The sequence below is a fragment of the Habropoda laboriosa genome, unplaced genomic scaffold (assembly GCF_001263275.1).
Source record: "Habropoda laboriosa isolate 0110345459 unplaced genomic scaffold, ASM126327v1 scaffold45, whole genome shotgun sequence".
In the NCBI taxonomy this organism is placed as follows: Eukaryota; Metazoa; Arthropoda; class Insecta; order Hymenoptera; family Apidae; genus Habropoda; species Habropoda laboriosa.
This window is the reverse complement of record NW_017100168.1, coordinates 684,810-702,611: the sequence shown is the minus strand read 5'-3', so window position 1 is coordinate 702,611 and position 17,802 is coordinate 684,810. Positions and strand designations below refer to the sequence as shown.

The 17,802-nt window shown below is 37.3% G+C and overlaps 1 protein-coding gene across 6 annotated transcripts in view; it reads left to right on the top strand.

Annotated features, from left to right (window-relative positions):
- The window catches only part of LOC108578660 (dentin sialophosphoprotein-like), a 122,135-nt gene that overhangs the window by 27,928 nt on the left and 76,405 nt on the right, over positions 1-17,802 (top strand). For 4 of the 6 annotated variants that reach the window (XM_017942031.1, XM_017942029.1, XM_017942030.1 and 1 more), the window contains exons 2-3: positions 3,703-4,434; positions 7,165-7,745. In XM_017942031.1, coding sequence (XP_017797520.1) covers positions 3,711-4,434; positions 7,165-7,745 — 1,305 coding nt within the window. In that variant the 5' untranslated portion in view covers positions 3,703-3,710. Of the gene's footprint in view, positions 1-3,688; positions 4,435-7,164; positions 7,746-17,802 lie in introns of those variants that run through there. The other 2 variants (XM_017942035.1, XM_017942033.1) reach the window with 1 other exon arrangement.

Here is a 17,802-nt window from a genome sequence, read left to right as displayed (position 1 = left end):
TTTTTTGCATCGTCAGATATTTTTCGCATCGTCACAGTTCGAAGAATTACATTCCTACTACCTCTGTAAATAACACTTTCTCTTATCATAGTAGAGATATTTAGAGATATTAAATAGAGAAATGAGAAATAGCAGAGATATTTCAGGTAGATAGAATTAATATCGGTGTATACGAACAGTAAATATTGCATAACAACGTGGGATTTTCAGCAGGCTGAAAGATTAATACCAACATTCAAATGTTCCTAGTTTTCTGGTCTATTAAAGTCGAACAATAAATCCAACTGTTTTCTGATTAATCAATAAGTGTCACTCGAAGCTGGAATTAATTTGCTGTAACTAATCCGAGATCGCGACGCCGTTATCAAAGTTCATTAACTTAACCTCAGTCGCGATAAAGTTCGATCTTCTTGAATGACTTATCGACTTGTATCTACCAATGCCTGTTTATCTGTGTAACGTTGCTTTTCCTTGAAGCGACGCGAAACTCTTTCGTTCTGGTTACGTGCAAATTAACACTACACAATTACCAAATTCGTAAAAAAATAACGCACTTCAGATTTCTTACTTTAGAATTAAAATGTCTTTTTTTTGTCGAAATAAAGAAATAATTATATATACCGATTTATTTTCCATCGATAATTCTAATTTCGAACGCTCTTTATATCTAATCTTACGTAAGGGAAATAATTTACCACATTCAACTCCGGTTGATTCTAGTGTTAATTTTCCCCTAGCGCCATTCCGTGATTTTTCGTTTCGCAGGATCGACGGATACGGGTCGTAGGCGGAAAACTCGACTAACGAAACGAACTGGTCGTTAGCATGCGTGGTCTTATTGTTTTTTTGTGCCGTTACCGTGATTTACTTGCTCTTCCCGGGGGCTATAGCGGCTGAGGGTCGAGTCCGCTGTATAATATGCATCTATAGTGGAACTCACTATACAGACAAACGTTTCCACGGTTACGAAATAGAGGGCGTACTTACCGCAATGCGCCAGTGACGTGTTCGTGAATGCAACAAAGCTTTCCTTGCTTTTTAAAAAAGGAACACAAACAAAAAAAAAAAAGAATGTAAAACAAACAGAACGAGAGGAAAGAAAAGATGTAAGATTTCTAATTTTTATTTACACTCCCTTGTTAATATTTTTTTCTTTTGTATATATACATATATAGTTTACGTTATTGATCAGTCGTATCTGAATGTAGGAGATTGAATTTATATTACGATCTGGGTGTTCTAATCGGGATGTTTGGAATTTTTCACGAATGAAGATAAACACAGAATTTAATCAAAAGGGAGGAGGAAGGGAAAGGTGGAGGGGAAAAAAAAGAACTGGTCGATCGGATTGCTGAACCAGGATTCGAATCCGGATTTTTGCTCGCTGACTGATTGCATTTAGTCAATTAAACTATCCAGGTCACCGGTCAATTTTTTTCTCTCTCTCTCTCTTCTAGTCCTAGGGTTTGCAATGGCCGCGGACGGGGCTCGCCTCGAATCCGTCGGTACGAGATGAAAAATTCGGAAGTCGGGAAACCAAGATGAAGCTGGATTTGAATGGTTTACTTGAGTTGGTGTTAATTTTCGACATCGTAGAAAGGAAAATAATTAAACCAAGTATGGTATTATTAGATTCGAATAGATTCTATTGTTTGATGGACAATTGTTTTAACCTCTTTGTAACATATATTTATATTTCTTCAGTTTTTTTCTTTTATACCACATTACTGCATTATACAACTCGTCGTTTTCTGCATTAAAGTGAAAACTTGCAATCATCTGTAATTTTTGTCTCGTGGAAAAAATTTAAACTTTAAGAAAATAATTTTTATTAAAATGTGAATTGAGTCGAAAATAGATTTTGTTTTTTAATGAAAAATTGTATTAACCTTGAACTAATAATTCGTAAGAATCTGCTCGCGTGGTTTACTTGAGAGATGAATACAAGTTTCACAAGGAATCTTCCAGGATCGTAGAGCATCAAGTGTTGTTGGTCAATAAGAGGAAGGACGTGTTTTCTTATATAGGACGACGGTGGTTAACGTTTTATTCAGACATACCATTGTCGCGATATTTCCCCCAGGTTCTTTTTTCTTCTGTTTCTCATTAAAACTTGCATGAAAGCACGGTTCAAAAGGTTTGCAAGGTCGTTTAATTAAAATGTTTTAATACTCTTTCACTTGTTCCATTACGCCGTCTTATGAACACTAACATTTCTTCACGCGGAAAACATTCTTGTTACTCATCTTCAATATTCATCTAATTACTTTCCATGCTTTCTTAAGCTACTATCAATGACCTGCTAAAAAAGAAAAAGAAGTAGAATAGTTTATTCTATGAAACATGATAATTCACAAATTCGTTTCCGTGTTACATTCAAAATTACATAATTTTATATTTTTTACATAGACAACGAATTTTCTAGCATAATTCATCTTCTCTGAATTAACGTAATTACGCGATATTATTCGAAAAAGTTTCTCTCTCGTTTATATAATTTAAGAAATCTCTCAAGGTGGTAGCTTTCATTGATTTAGCCTGGAAATTTCTTTCATAAATACACAACAACTTCTTTATCCTTGTGTAGAGTTTAAAAGTTAAAAGGAAAGAACTTTTCATTTTTTTTTTTTTTTGCTTAGCCATTACGAACTGAGTAATGAGTATGCATATAATTATAAACGACTATTTTCCATACGGAGAGAACTGAGAAAGCAGTTCAGTGCGTCGATATTATTAAAGAGAGCTAATTAATCGATTGGCAAGTTATTTTTACCTTTTTCTTCTCTTTTTTTTTTTTTTTCGGTGTCCTAGTTCATCGTCGCCTTGATTATAAATCTGCTCGTCGCGGCGTGGTGGAAATTTCAAGTTCCCTTCCGCACTGCGAGAGATCACAAAAGTCTCGTTGAACGATCTCTTGGTCGCGCGGTGAGAATGTCCGGAGAAGCGGCGAAATAATCGCGCCATGAATAGTGAAGTAGACACCGTGTATATACCTATCGTTAACTGTTCCGAAGAAAGTCTTTCATGCAAAAGAAAGGGAGGCCGCCCTTTGAGAAGCTGCGAACTACAACCTTGAGTTCGCCGAGAGACAATCTTTCTTCTCCGCGATGTGTTTGACGTTGCTCGTGCACTTACGCGTTCATCTATTCTTTAACAGAATTTTCAAATACAGAAGTTTCTTACACTGTGAGAATCTTAGTCTGCGTCGAGACTTTATTTTCCACGCGATGAAAATCTTTTCACCGGTTGGATACTATTTTTGGAATAATTTTTTTTTTCTTAGGAAAATAGACGTTTCATAACGCCGTGTGACTTAGAAGTGACTATTTTATGTCAAATGACTGTAGTAAATTTACTATTCTAACTTTAAATAATATAAGAATGCAGTTTTTTTTTTATCCTGGGAGAAATGGGGACTGGGTAGGGTGACTCTTCGGTAGCTCTTTCCAAGTCAAGCTGCATTCCTCGCGGACTAATGTTAAGATGGGTGACCGCCAACGTTTTTTTGGTATAGATTAAAGATTTCATTAGTTGCAAAAGTTGCTTCCATCGAATGGCTCAGTATTTAGATATTCAAAGTAGGAGAAATACTTCAGATAATGAAACTGTGCTATGTTCTAACCTTATAGATTGTAATTAAAATTAAAAAAAAAAGCAAACTGTTAATCTTCGAATATTCAAGATAGATCGTCTATTTTTCAGATACCTCGATGGAGAGTTCCGGTGGTGGTGACAAACAGAACGAGTCGGACGAGTGCGATGTGACTGCGAATAATCAGCATCAACAGAATAAGATGACAGGCCAGGAGGATAGTAACGTGAAAATAAGCAAAGATTTGGGGGAGCAGGAGACGCTGAAGAATCTGAAGAACCTCGAGAATATCAGTCAAAATGACGAAGCTTCGAATAACAAATTATCAAAGGCTGTGTCCCAAGATGACGAGGAGGATGAAGATCGTGACGAGGACGAGTGCAAAGGTTCCGACGACGACGAGCTCAAAGAGGAAAAAACGGACGGGAAAAAGGACGAGGAATCGTCGAGCAGCACAACATCCACAAGCACCTCTGATGACGAGTCTGAAACCAGTTCAGACGATAAGACCGAGGCGTCGAAAACTGAGCAGACTAAAACGGTCACATCCGATACAAAGAAAGAGGATCAAACGACGAAAAACGACGATACCACCGACGACAGTGACATCGAGGATGACTTGATTTCGGCTATCAATTATAATACCATCACTTCGTTGGCTGCGCTTAAGGATATGCTGCAGTCCTCTGGGGAGGATTCAGATGGTGTGGATAGTTTCTTTCACCATTACTTCCTGTCGCACGTGAACAGGTTACCATCGAGGAATCAGACGCATAGCCCTTATCCGTGGGGCAGGAGATTATCGGAATGCAGGGAAGAGGATGAGTACGAAAATGACGAAGGTAAGAAGAATGTATATGTGTATTATTATATAGAACCATTAATTTAAATATATTCTGTATTAATAGAAATTTCATGCTTACAATTATTGTCTAAGAAACAGGGCTAAATTAGTGCGATACCCTGTGTAATAAAAATTTTTATTAGCTAAAAGATCGTCTATTCTTCGATATGCTGCTTAACTTTAAATGTGAAAAAATTATTCCAATGTAACTTTTTATTATTCTGCTACTTGTCGAAGCTACTTCAGGGCTAAATTAGTGGGACATCCTGTATAATATATATGGTACAATGAGTATATGATAAGTCATGAGAAGTAAAAATTTTGATTAGGTAAAGATAGTAGGAATTCTTCAACATACTGTTTAACTTTAAATGTTAAATAATTAATTTTTTCCATTTAAACGTTCCAGTGCAACTTTTTATTATTCTACTACTTTTCAAAGCTACTTTCATGTTATTGTATGTTTTAAAATTTCGTTGATTCGAGAATGTTGAATTTTTGAAAAACATATTTATTTAATCGAATTTTAAGTTGTATTTTTGTATCCTTCAGAAATGTGCTTGAAACCAAAGCCAGTTAGACACGAGAATGTTTTCAAAACATCAGTCATTAACGAACGAAGCTCGTTCATTTGAATTGTATTACCTCACCTTACTTTATCATAATGTACCGATAATGCTGAATCTGTGCTTTCAATATCTGAAAAAAAAAAAAAAGAAATGTTCGATACAGCTGTATACATAAGCAATAGCATCCGGTTCTCTAGCTGTCTCGTTAAATGTTCGACGAATATGTAAATGCACCGTTTATGTTAGAATATTACAGATTACCTTACTTCATTTTTTTCTTTCTTAATTATTATATGTGAATGACACGAGAAAAATTAGTCTTGGTAATGTCTGGTTAATAATAACTTTAAGAACAAGGCTATTTTTAGAACTGTATTACCTAATAAATTAAACTTTCCATGGAATTCAAGAAAACAACCGAACAGAATGAAGTTATAATATGGCACGACGAATCTCGATAAGATAGTAATTGTACAACGGAAAACGATTAATGTATCAATACAATTAGATATTCTCTTTCATTCGAGATATACATATAAGATGATAAAGTATTATTAGCTTGTAAATAACTCTTTTATATACCTTGTTTATTGTTGTCGTTGGTGTACAATTTAACAAAACAGTAATCTCTTACGAAGAAACTAAAATTCTCTCTTGAAATTAATTCGCACAAAATTATACTAACGATTGTTTTATTCGAACAATCGACGAATTACAAACTTTTCTTCTCTATTCGTTAGTTCATTTACGTTCGTACACGAGCGACGACGAGAAAAAGGAAATTCTTTCCAAAGACAATTATTCCCAATAATGAATTTTCTTTTTTTTTTTTCCCCCCCGGTTAGTTAACGATTTTCGTTTAAAGCGTCTAGAACCAGATCGACTTGATGTGTCCGATCCTGTGTCGTGTGCCACAAGCATCTATGGCGGATTGCGAGAAAAGCAGCATATTACGAAACACGATTCGAGCATTAAAACGCGCGAGGAGCTATTAACAGGAGCTCGCACTCGTTCAATGAGAGCTAAGATTAGCGTGCGGCCAGTGGTTTAGCTTCGTTTAGTTCCGTTTGGCAACGTTTCTACAAACAGCGCGAAAAGTCACTCCACTTAGGTAACGATAGGTTGTATTTATAGATTATTACCAAAACGGGAATCAATCTGTTTCAATTTTTATCCGATCACACCGTCAACCTTGAAAAAAATCCTTCGACGATACTTCTCGACGTTCAAGCATTCCAGAATTTCTCTGGCAATTTTTACATTTCACCCATTGAAATATTTTACCCTACGATCCTCTCATTCCCAATCGGGGTGTAACCTTAATCGACGGTTGGTATGCTCTATCTGTCGCGAGCCTGAGTATCAGCTGAATCGATGCATAATTTTTATCACACAGATGAGAGAGAGAGAGAGCACAACACCGTTTGCGATTTATCCGCCTCATGGAGCACAGATAGACATGCGAACAGTTACTTCATTCAGCCGATGTTTATTTATAGGATGTCCCCGGAAGCATGATTCCGCGTTTATAACGATGTAATAGTCCGCGGAGCTTGCACAGCTTTCGCGTGTGCGGTTTCGTTATTCAAATCGCCGCCCCTGATCAAATTTAACGACCGCTCCGTGAATCACCCAGTTGCCTATCGTCGTTTTTACCACGCGTTATATATATATAGTCGCAAGAATAGGTATTCTCGTAGATGAAAACACAGATGGAAAAAGAGAAATGTAGATAGACGATTGTTCAGTCAATTATTTCGTACGATACTTCATAGATCAACGACTGAAGTCGAGTGTCAATATCGAAAGATCCAGTAGTGAAACGATGTATTAAAAGGTTGAAATAATCTGCTGGAAGCAATGTTCGAGAAAGAAGAATGAAATAAATTCATCCTTTTAGCTAAAGATTTCATTGCCTCACCCAGAATAACAGCAGACAGTGTTACAATGCATCGCGGTACAGTCTGGCACGCGACCGTGCGTCGAATCGCATAGCTGAGCGCAAAGCCGCGTAACAGAGAGGCCTTTATGACCGCGAACCTTGAGCGACGAGTGTCACAAGTGCGGCTGGGCCGAATAATAGCCCCTTTGTCGTAATTGCACAACAGGATCGCCGTGTTCTCTTCGCCTAATCCCGCTTTTTTCCCCCTGTGTTCCAGCGAAAAACACGGAAACCTCGTCGACCAAGAAGGATGTGACGAAACTCGAGGAACCTGAAGAGAAGAACGACAGCGTCTCCTCTAAAGCATCTAGTCCGTCTGCATCGGAGAAGTCCAGTTCCGAGAAGATCGATGAAAAGTCCAGCAATGCTGTACCGAGCATACCGGAGACTAAAACTCAGACTACCATAGCTACTACGGTGACCACGACGACAAGTTCGACGACTACCACACCGGTGACGACCACGTCTACGACGACTACCGTCACCACTACCGCGTCGTCCAGGTTCACCACGTCGGCGGTCACCTCGCCAACGTCCACCACGAAGCCTCCGTTAAGGAGGAGACACACCACAGGTCCTGGAATGACTTTCCCTGCAACCGATCCGCCGACCTATTCGACCAGTATGACTTTCTCGAGGACCAGTCCTCTTCCTAGTCCGCACCTCGATAAGAGATTCTTCGATAGCAGCCTGATAGAGATGAAAAGTCAGGCTAGCAGCTCTAGCACCCTGGATTATGACTCGACGGAGGAGGTTTGGGTGAGGAGGGTGGATTTCGTGCAGGAAAGGAAAAGAAAGGTGAGTGAGAGATTGGTTCTTTTAGGAGAGTGCGTGTTGTTGAGCGTGTTTAGGATATTTCAATCACGAGTTAGCTTTTTAACCTCTTCTGTAGGTATAGTTTTAAACTGGGTCGTTTGCGTCCAAGTTCTAATTTTTGTTTTTTTACTATTTTAGACTTTCGAAAAATATGGAAAAATTCTGGAGTACTTATCAGAGTCTGTACTACGTTGTACAAGTGTTTGTTAAATGTTTGAAACTTAATTTCAATAAAAATCGAAAATCGTTTCGAAGAAATGCAAAAGTGAAATTTTGCTTGGGAAATCTTCAACGACCCAGATTAACTAAGGAGAGTTAAGAACTCCTCTTATTATGATTCATTTTATACTTTGAGACGGAAAAGCAAAGCAGAAATTTATACTAGAGCATTCAAGTAAACCGTACAATTAACACAAGCTTGAGCACGGTTTACATGTATATGTAAACCTGTTATAAGGATACATGATGTTTCATCTTGTATTAAGTTTATTTAAATAAACAGCTATTTTATTTTTCGATAGAAGCGATCTATAATGACAAATTAACGAGATGTGAAAAATACGTTCCTTAAATAACAGTGAATTATTGTAGTTTTTGTCTGTTAAAATCCAGCTTCGCCCAGGACATTCATATAGGCAAGACTAGTAATTTTAATTTAACGAATCAACGAAGGATAATAATAGTAATATATTAAGAGTTATTGTGAGAAATAATCACGAAGCATAAATTTTTCATTCGTGCAAGGATATTGTTTCCTTCGTTCCACTGATAATTAGTAGAGTACGGCTGACTTTAAGCCTGTTATCGCCTATTTGGTCCCGGAAATTCTTTTATCTACATATGCGTTAATAGACGCAATTAGCAGTTTCTTTCTCTGTAAACAAATTACATATACCGTTTTATTCACTCGTGATACTTCATACGCCGGTGTTCCTCCGTTAATTTCAACTGCAGGATTAACGAAATTTTCAATGAAATACCTCCTCCATGATTCTCCTACGACTTTTGACGAATCGAATAACGCGATCCCGCGAAGCAGCTCTCTTCTACACGCGGCGAGCGTAAGAGGAGAGCAGAGTCTGCTTCGTCTAATTGCAGTAATTGACTAATTGCCATGAGGAGGCACGCTCTTGCAAATTTGTTTACCGCGCTCGCGAGTCGCGCGCTCTGTTGCGAAAGTGAACGGCGCGAGAGTATCGCCGGGACGAGACAAAATTGAAGATAGAGTTTCGGATTGCGACATCAAGCGGGACTGGTTCGTCTGTTTCCTCCTAACAATGGACACGTTGCGACTCTACGTGTAAAAATAGTCAGTTGAAAGTACGCGCGCAAGTTGATGATGACTAAATTTCTTCTGCTTGCTAGCTAGGGGAATTAACGAATAACGATATGTTCTCTAGTGGAACGTTTCTAGTGGAAACACAGAAAAGAGAAGAAAAAATAAAGAACGTCTCGTTGGATCTCTTTTTGCAAAATTATTGCTGCTCGATCGGTTTTTGCGTGGCTCTTTTCAAGGAGCAAAAGAAACACGGATATGATGGAAATGAGTGTTGCTTGATAATCGAGGGACAATTTAAAGTGTTGTTCACAAGTAGCAAGGTGTGGTTGTTGGGCATGATCGACGGCGGAATTATGGTCGTCACGAGCGGCCAATCACGCGAGCATACGATCATCGATTGGTTCTTCCACTTCGTGCGTGATCTCATCCAGGTGATTTTCTTTTTCTTCTTCTTCTCTTCCTCCTCCTCGTTCTTTTTCTTCTAAAGTTGAGAATACAATTTCAGTTTTCCTCGAGTGTTGATGTTGCTTGAGTGATTTATTGCTGGAATAATATTAAAAATCATTTCAATTACGTTTCATAATTTTGTTAATGATTGCGCTTCATTTTGTAATATTTCACAGATTGTCTCTGGAAATGACTAGTTTCACCGAGTGAAATGTCGACAATATTTATTTGAAGAAAGTAATAATTCCGTGAATCGACTTCAATATTGAGGATACAAAGAGTTTAGATTCTGTATTATAGATCCTTTTTCCAGATACAATTCAGTATCAAAGAGGAGGATCGATATATATATGGTCGAACCAGTTTTCGAACTCGCAATTTTTCAAATGCAATTTTTCTTCGTCTCGTATCTCATTACAATTGAAACGAGATTAATCTATTTAATTCGTAGACTGTAAATAAGAAAAAAAACATATTGTGAAATCTTTTACGTATATCGTATTATTATCTGCGTTGCAAATAATCTTGTCTTCCTTATTGACATTCCTAACGTTTTCACAAACAATGAAATATCGACGTTTTTATCAAATAATTTACGCTCTAAAGGCGGAACTTGCGCGAATCATGCGCGGCAGCTTCTGTAAACAATAAAGCTAACGAACGATCCAACGAGCATGATCACGATGTTACACACGGTTGTAAAAAAAAAAAAAAAAGAAAGGTTCGCCGAACTGGCCGCAGGAAACTTCTTCGAGGGTCTTACCTTCTTTCTTTGGAAAGGATAGATTACCTTGGTCACGAAGTATCAGGCATGCGCACACGATCTTCCTAACGAAGCCCTTTCTCATTGTTAAAAGAACAAAGAGAGACTTAATTCATTCGTTTTAAATATAAAAAACCTCACACTCTGTGCATAACGAAATATTCGAATTTTTATGTATTTTTACTTGTAATTAATTTTAGAAAAATTAGGAAACGTATATTACTTTTAACAAGTAAAAAAAATTCGAACGTCTAAATTATATGATCGATTTAGGTCCATAAAAATATTCAGTAAACTTCGAAACTGTGATATATATTGGACACCGTATATACATATTTTTGCATGAGTAATTTTTGCAATATTCGATCTTGTACACAAGAGAAAATATAAATAAAAATTTTAATAGCTAGCGAACGTCAATATATACACTCTGCACATATCGCAAATATTAACATTAATGTATTCAACATTTCACTAACGATCAGATAAGATCGTAAAGCAGATGATCCTCTCATTTTGAGCACTGTATATTTTCATTGGATATTAATGGACCAGTTTAAAAACAGAAGGAAATAAAGTTTTACCTTCGACGAGACGGTAATACTAATGGTTTAACGTCGTTAATCTTTGCATGTCGCTCGATTAAATCGTCAATGTTTGTTTACCAGTAATAATTTCAATATAATCGATAGGATGAATATAAAGATGTTCGAGGTTTGTATTCCTAAATTCGCGATATATCGTTTGGCCCAGATCTCGATATGTGACTTTAATGTTTCATGGCAGAGGTTAGGGTAGTGGGGGGCGTAGGTACAAGGCTTCCTTTAAGCTCTATCGATTCGGTCGAAAGACGAATTACAATGCGTTGAGGGCTATTATGACGGATAGGTCGACACGTAAGGCCTCCTTTACGGATGCTTCTCGTACGTGGACAGCTCACTCAATTAGTAACACGCAGAGATTAGGTCAGTAAATAAATCGCACGTACGAAGATTCGTGATGAAAGATAGGCTAATATGCGCAGACGTATCGATCGGTAATGTTAATTGAACAACGCTGGAAAAATACGATGTAAATATCTGTCTATGTATGACGTTAAATACCGTGGCTTCATATCGTTCGATGATTTTCCAAAAGCGATTAACAACGAATGAAATAAAGTGAACGGCTTTATTTGTTGTTTGCGATATTTTACTCTTTGTTGCGTAACATGGCCGCCTCGACGACTCATATGCCCGTTTTAGAGTACAAAGAATTTTACACGTGCTTCGTTTCGCTACAGGCATCCGAACTGAGTAATTGCATGCCGTGTGCGGCTAATCTATTTTAGTCGTGACATTTTCATGAAGATTTCCTCAGAATAATCGCTTTACTTGCATGCCTGATTATAATTCGAGTTATTTAATCATTCCTGATCTTTTTCTTGAGATTGAGAAAAACTGGGAGTGTTCGTCTTTACCGTTTATCGTTCACTCTCTCGACAGATTGCAGTTTCAGATGTTATTTGCATTGCTCGATAGATGGCGACGCGATACGCGATCAGCCGCCATCTTTGTGGAATTATCCGAAACAAAAACAGTAATTGAGCATTTGAAACGCATGTCACGATACTATGTAATTTGTTAACGCCGCAAATAAAGTGATTTACTCCTTTGTTTTGACTCTTCGTTCCGTCTAAATGGTTATGTATTAAACTCGGTTTATATGTTATAGATACATTTAGATCTAGCGCTATAGGCGTAAAGAACGACGTTAATACCCGCGATGATTTGTTCCTTAGTTTGTTTTTTCATGTTTGATTGTTTCATTCTTCTCGTGAAAGAGTATAAGGAGAAACATAAACAAAACGATCTGTTAGTCGAACAATTAATCTCTGATTCAGTGTTCTATGAAATGTTATGTTATAAATTGAAAGGCGTATTTCACAGAAATATCAAGCAGTATACGATGAGTGTGCAGATTGCGAAACTTATATTGCATTTTATTTTATTTTATTAATAAGATCAGACAATCGTAACAGACTTATAACCTCGAAGTATTAAGATGTACATGACCAATATGATATTTTCTGAAAGATCCAGAAAAGCCCATGTAATCAGCGAGTATAGTTCACCAATTATCGCTCCTATGATAATCCCATTACCCTGCCCGATCTTTTCGGTGGCTAGCGCCTCTTTACCTACCACGGCATAAAAATCTACAATAAACGTGAACGATTATCGAAAGTTTAAGAAGAGTGTCGTATCGACAGGGCAGTTTATACAGATCACGGAAAATGCAATCGTAAGATACACAATTGCAGGTGTGTTTGCAACCGTCGGTTGCGTACACTGAAATCTCGGTTAAACGTCTCTTAGACTTTTGAACGGCTGACGTATACAAGAGTTGTACGAGCTATTATCGTGTTAATCATAATACATCCGCGATAAGGAAGCATTACAAGACGATCCTCGAAGGAAAATTATTATCAATACGATTTCTCGACGAAATGAAAAGATATCGTACAGATGATAGTGAATCTCCGTGTGGGTTGTGCCACCCACGAGTGCCGGCACTGTCAGTCAACGGTGAAATCTCGATGGGCGCACGGGTCCTCGCGTCATGAATATTTGAAATCCTCGGTGGTGCGCCGTTTTCTGTGTAGCTCGTGGAAATATGTCGACAGTGTCGTTGGGACGAATTCGGAAGAATTCCGAGAATAGGTCGTCGGTATCGTTGGGACGAGCTCGGAAGTACTCTCTGGTGCCGTATCTAGACCGGTGCCCAGAATTCCATGGGACCTATAAGGTACTCTAGATATTTTAGATTTTAAACGAAAACCTAGGGGTTTTATCCTGTATGGTTGTACGGTTCGTTCGTGGCAATTCTATTTCCATCGCGGATTACTTGGATTTTTTTTTCTTTCGTTTTTGGAAGAATGTCGTCTTAATTTAAGGTTAGGTGGATTTTACGATAAACACTTAATCCGTAAGAGGATTTTTTTCTTAATTTCTTTGTTTGCTGACTAAAAACCTTGTTTATAATTGAATTACAGGCAGTTGTGATTTGGGATTAAATTGTAAATGGTAGCAGCGTATTTATTCCCAGATTTGTTCGAATTACTGGTATATATACTCGTTCTTTTAGGACTAATTTTATGACGTCTCGTTATTATTAAAAAAACAAAACTGTTAAATGAAACAATTGCTGTTTTAAAAAAATTTAATCGATTACTATTATCCATAAAATTGTCATTAAAAATAGTACATTTTTAACAGATTACTCTTTAGATAAAGATTGAAAGTCTCAGATGGCTGTTATTAATTTCTCATCGAAATTAAGTGAAATTTTGCCCAAATATTCATCGATTCGTTTATAGATTCTCAAAAAATGGGCGCGATTCACACTTACCTCAGCCTTATTTTTCAGCATTATTAACTTCTGTGTACCTTTACAATTATATCTGTAACTACCACATTTCTTAAAATACCCGAAAGCGTTAATTGCTTTAAGATGTTCTTCAATGCGAAGACATTCTTTTTATTTGCGGGAAATGTTATTAAGTATATAGCTGTTTACAAATCGTGTTAACTGCGATCACCTCTGTTGATCAGGATATTTGGTAATCTTATCTATCCAAGCTCAAGTACTGATTAATTATTGGCAAATTGCATTAGACCGAGAAGAGCTTGTATCGAAGTTCTATAATTGAAGTAAGGGTGTATCCTTACGTGAACAATTACAACTCGAATATCAAACGGAGCTTTAACTTTTTTTTTACTGTTACTTCAAAAAATGAAAATGAAAAAAAAAAAATTAATTTTTGCCTACAAGTTTCGAACGGTATTCCTTGGTCCGATACATCTTGCTTAGCATCCGATACAGTTCTGACACAAATTTTCTGGTCGACCATGACATTCTTCGTTTTTCCCAAAGAGCAACCGATGTCGTTGTTATTTACTCACGTTGGCACTCGTTTCCGATCCCTTTGGAAGCTGTATCTCTTGGTCCTCGGTTATCGAACGATTCAACAATAACCCAGTTACAAGTGTTCCTCGTCCGACTATTTATTCCCGTGTAAATATTTTGGTTCGTCGCGTATTCAACCTCTGTCCTGGTAGTTTTTCAATTAACGAGGCGAGCCTGTTCCATTGTATCTTCGCTCCCATTATCCGCATCCCTCGGTGGATGTCGGTGCAAATTCAAACAGATAAACGACAAGTTCCCTGCAAAATGGCGGAAAACCCGTGTTCGATAATGTTGCGAGGTTTGCTCGATGCCATGTAACAAAGAGATAAGAAATGAGAATATTCCTTTCGATAAAAAAGAAAGAAAGAAAAACGAGGAGAGGGAGAGAGTATTACGAGATGAAATAACGAAGAGAAAGATATTCGTTTATAATTATTCTTCGATATCATTCGTAAAAAGAAACGCAGACTCTGTATATCGAAATTTTTTTCAATTGCAAAGAACGATTGTGTCGATGCGAAAAAAGAAATTAAAATGAAAATATCTATTCTTTCACGCTGTTTCTCCGTGAATTTAATACGTTCTCCTTCAGCTGTAAATTTGTAACAGGCAACAGTGCGCGGTATTCGTAAACAACGTTCCGCCATTTTGGTCTCCAATACTTATTTCAATTAAAGCGCGCAGATTTTCTGCGATTTAATTCGGAACGATTTCTAGAAACTTTTATATTCAAAATTCGAAAGTTTACGCGGCTTTTTTTTTCAAATTTAAAAAAGAAATTGTTCGCGCGCGTTTTCTTGAAGACACCGTATACGATCGGTTTCGATCGTTTCACCGAGTTGTTTCATATTCCTGCTCTTCCTTCTGCCCCGAGAATTTTAAACTAGATTTATTTTTGGTTTCATAACACTCGTTACCAACTGTATCACGTAGCTCACGTGGTCGGTCTTGTATCAGACGTCAGACTCGGTGCAGCCCGCGATTCAAAACGCCAGTTCGGCTCCGAGTCGCGTACCAAACGAATCGCGTACTTTTCGGATTTCCACGCACACTGAACCGAGAGGCCAATATCGAACGTATAAATTTTCGATAAACTACCGCGATACTTCATGAGAAAAATATCGAAACGATCACTTTTGCATCGGTGCGTTATAACAGGCGACGTATTTCACTCTTCTTTCATCCCCCACGTTTTTTCTTTTTTATAACCCCTTCCTTTTCAATTTTGTTCCAATAAAATTTCAACACCGCGCATTATTCGCACAATTTTATATTTCACATTTAGACGACTTTTTCCCCCTGTGAAAATTATTTTCTCTCCGTATTTGTAAACCTGAGATAAACATAGTTGACAAGTGTTTTCAGTTTTTCCGCGATACTTTTCGAACTGTTCGAGAGAATCATGAACTGTCGTCACGTGAATTACCCGCCGAGTGGTGTAAGATACGATCAGATGTAATAGAATTTTCTGTCATCGTTTTTCACCAAGGAATCAGATACTAAGGGTAAACGTGAACAAATGTGCTTTCGAAAGCAATTACTTCTCACGTTGTGCCTCTACTTTGTCCGTCAGTGAAACGTATCAACCATTGTTACTTACTATCGCGAATGTGTAAGAGGAGATACATGTATATAATACAGAACGAAATAAATTAAGACTTAGTTCTATCGGGAGAGGCGGAGATAGAGATTGTTTAAATGCAACCGTAATACGGGAATCGAGGAATTAGGGCAGGAAGGGAATCTCTTAACACCGATGCATTGTAAGTAAGATCTCTCGAGGATAGGATTACAATTGATGTTCGCGGCCGTGAATGCAATCGTCCCGAATGGTAACGATCGATTGAACTTCTATGGGTTCTTTGTGCCTACTACTACTACGCTCTGTCTCTACGAATCACCGCGCGGTATCGTTCGATTCAGTACGAGCCGATAAATGCAAAAAAAAAAAAATAGATATTGCTCGACCATGAAGCAGTAGTTTCACGATTCATCGTGAAACGCGACGAAAAATGTGTCTGTGCTGAAATATCCGTGACAGTATTTTACGGTCTTGCTCCGTCAGATGATCCTTAAAGCTTCCGTTTTGAAAACCCTTCAAGAGGCTGCTGAGAACGTGCTTAACGATCTAGTCCCGGATTGTGCAAAAAGGGTAGGAAATATATCGAAATAATTGGAACGAGAATAATGTAACATTGTATGTATTTAGAAAATCGTAGATAAGAATTACGCGAGTTTGCATATTTGTCGCCTTCACGCACGATGCGATTTCCTTTTTGCATTAGATAATGCGCAAAGTGTTTGTCTTCTTATCTTATCTCATAAGAAGGTACAGAAATGTTTACGAAATAAGTTGTACTCGATGCGTGGAAATATGTATCGTGTCGAGTAAATATAGTTTATGAATTTTCTGAGTTATGGAGGAAAATTGAAATTAGTTTGAAAAAGAAATTTATATGAATAGTTCATTAATGGGAGATTCTTTTGGTAATTTTCACGTGCGGCGAGAATTCTTTTCTTCTCTTTACGTTTTTTTTTTTATTTCTTCCAATTTTATGCCAAGAATTGTTATAAATAGATTTAAAGAGGTAGTAAAAAAGGAAGGAATTATTTTCTCTTAGCAATGTTCGCCGCGAATGTAAAACAGCTAGCAGGTCATTTACAGCGGGCCTTGATTGTCGTTCATTGGAGATACTCCAATTGGTCCCTCAATATAATTGGAGAGATTCCAAGAATTCGTGCAGCACTGTACAATTAACGAGAGACAATGTTTTATCTCGATGATCTAGCAGAGTGTTCGAAATTACAGGCATTTCGCGTTCAACTTGAAAAGACCAATCTGGTGAAAATTGGTCCGCGTTATGTGGTATGAAAAAAGTTCATTTCTTCCGCCGGTGAATTTCACATCTGCATTTCTCTGGTTAATTTAAACGAATTTTAATTGTTTCTTGGGCAACGAGAGATCGATGCTTAACGACCAGTTTTTACACAATTTTAATGTCACCGATGAAATTTTTAAATCTAGATTTTCATTTGAACACACATTTTTTCCTACTTTCGTATTTCCAAATAGAAACAACTGTTATAAATGCAAATATGTAGAAGGGAAAATACACCATTTGAACCGGTAACATTTTAAAATCTAGATTCGTTTTTAAATGCACATTTGTTTCGGTTTTCATATTTCTATTTCTAAATGTAAATTTAAATAATTCCTAAATAATAGATTATCTATCTAATTTATTAGAAATAAATTTTCAGCAACAAAATCTAGTGAAATTGAAAATTTATTATTTACTACAATACCAGACCTTGGGAGTTCGTTTCCGTGTATATTTTCACGGCAGTAAAGTAGTCAGAAATTGGAAGAACATCTGGCTTGCACCAGATTCGAATGCATTTTCGTCTCTGGTTTATCTGTTAATAGATTCCTTCCTACTACTGCTACTCTGACAAAAAAAAACCCCTGTACCGTCGAGTTTTCGTACAATATCTCGTTAATTCGCACGCGTTCGTTGATACGTAATACTTGCTCGTCGAATATTGAACCGGAATAAAAACGAAGATGAACGAAGACGGTGACAAAAAGCATTTGTCGTTGG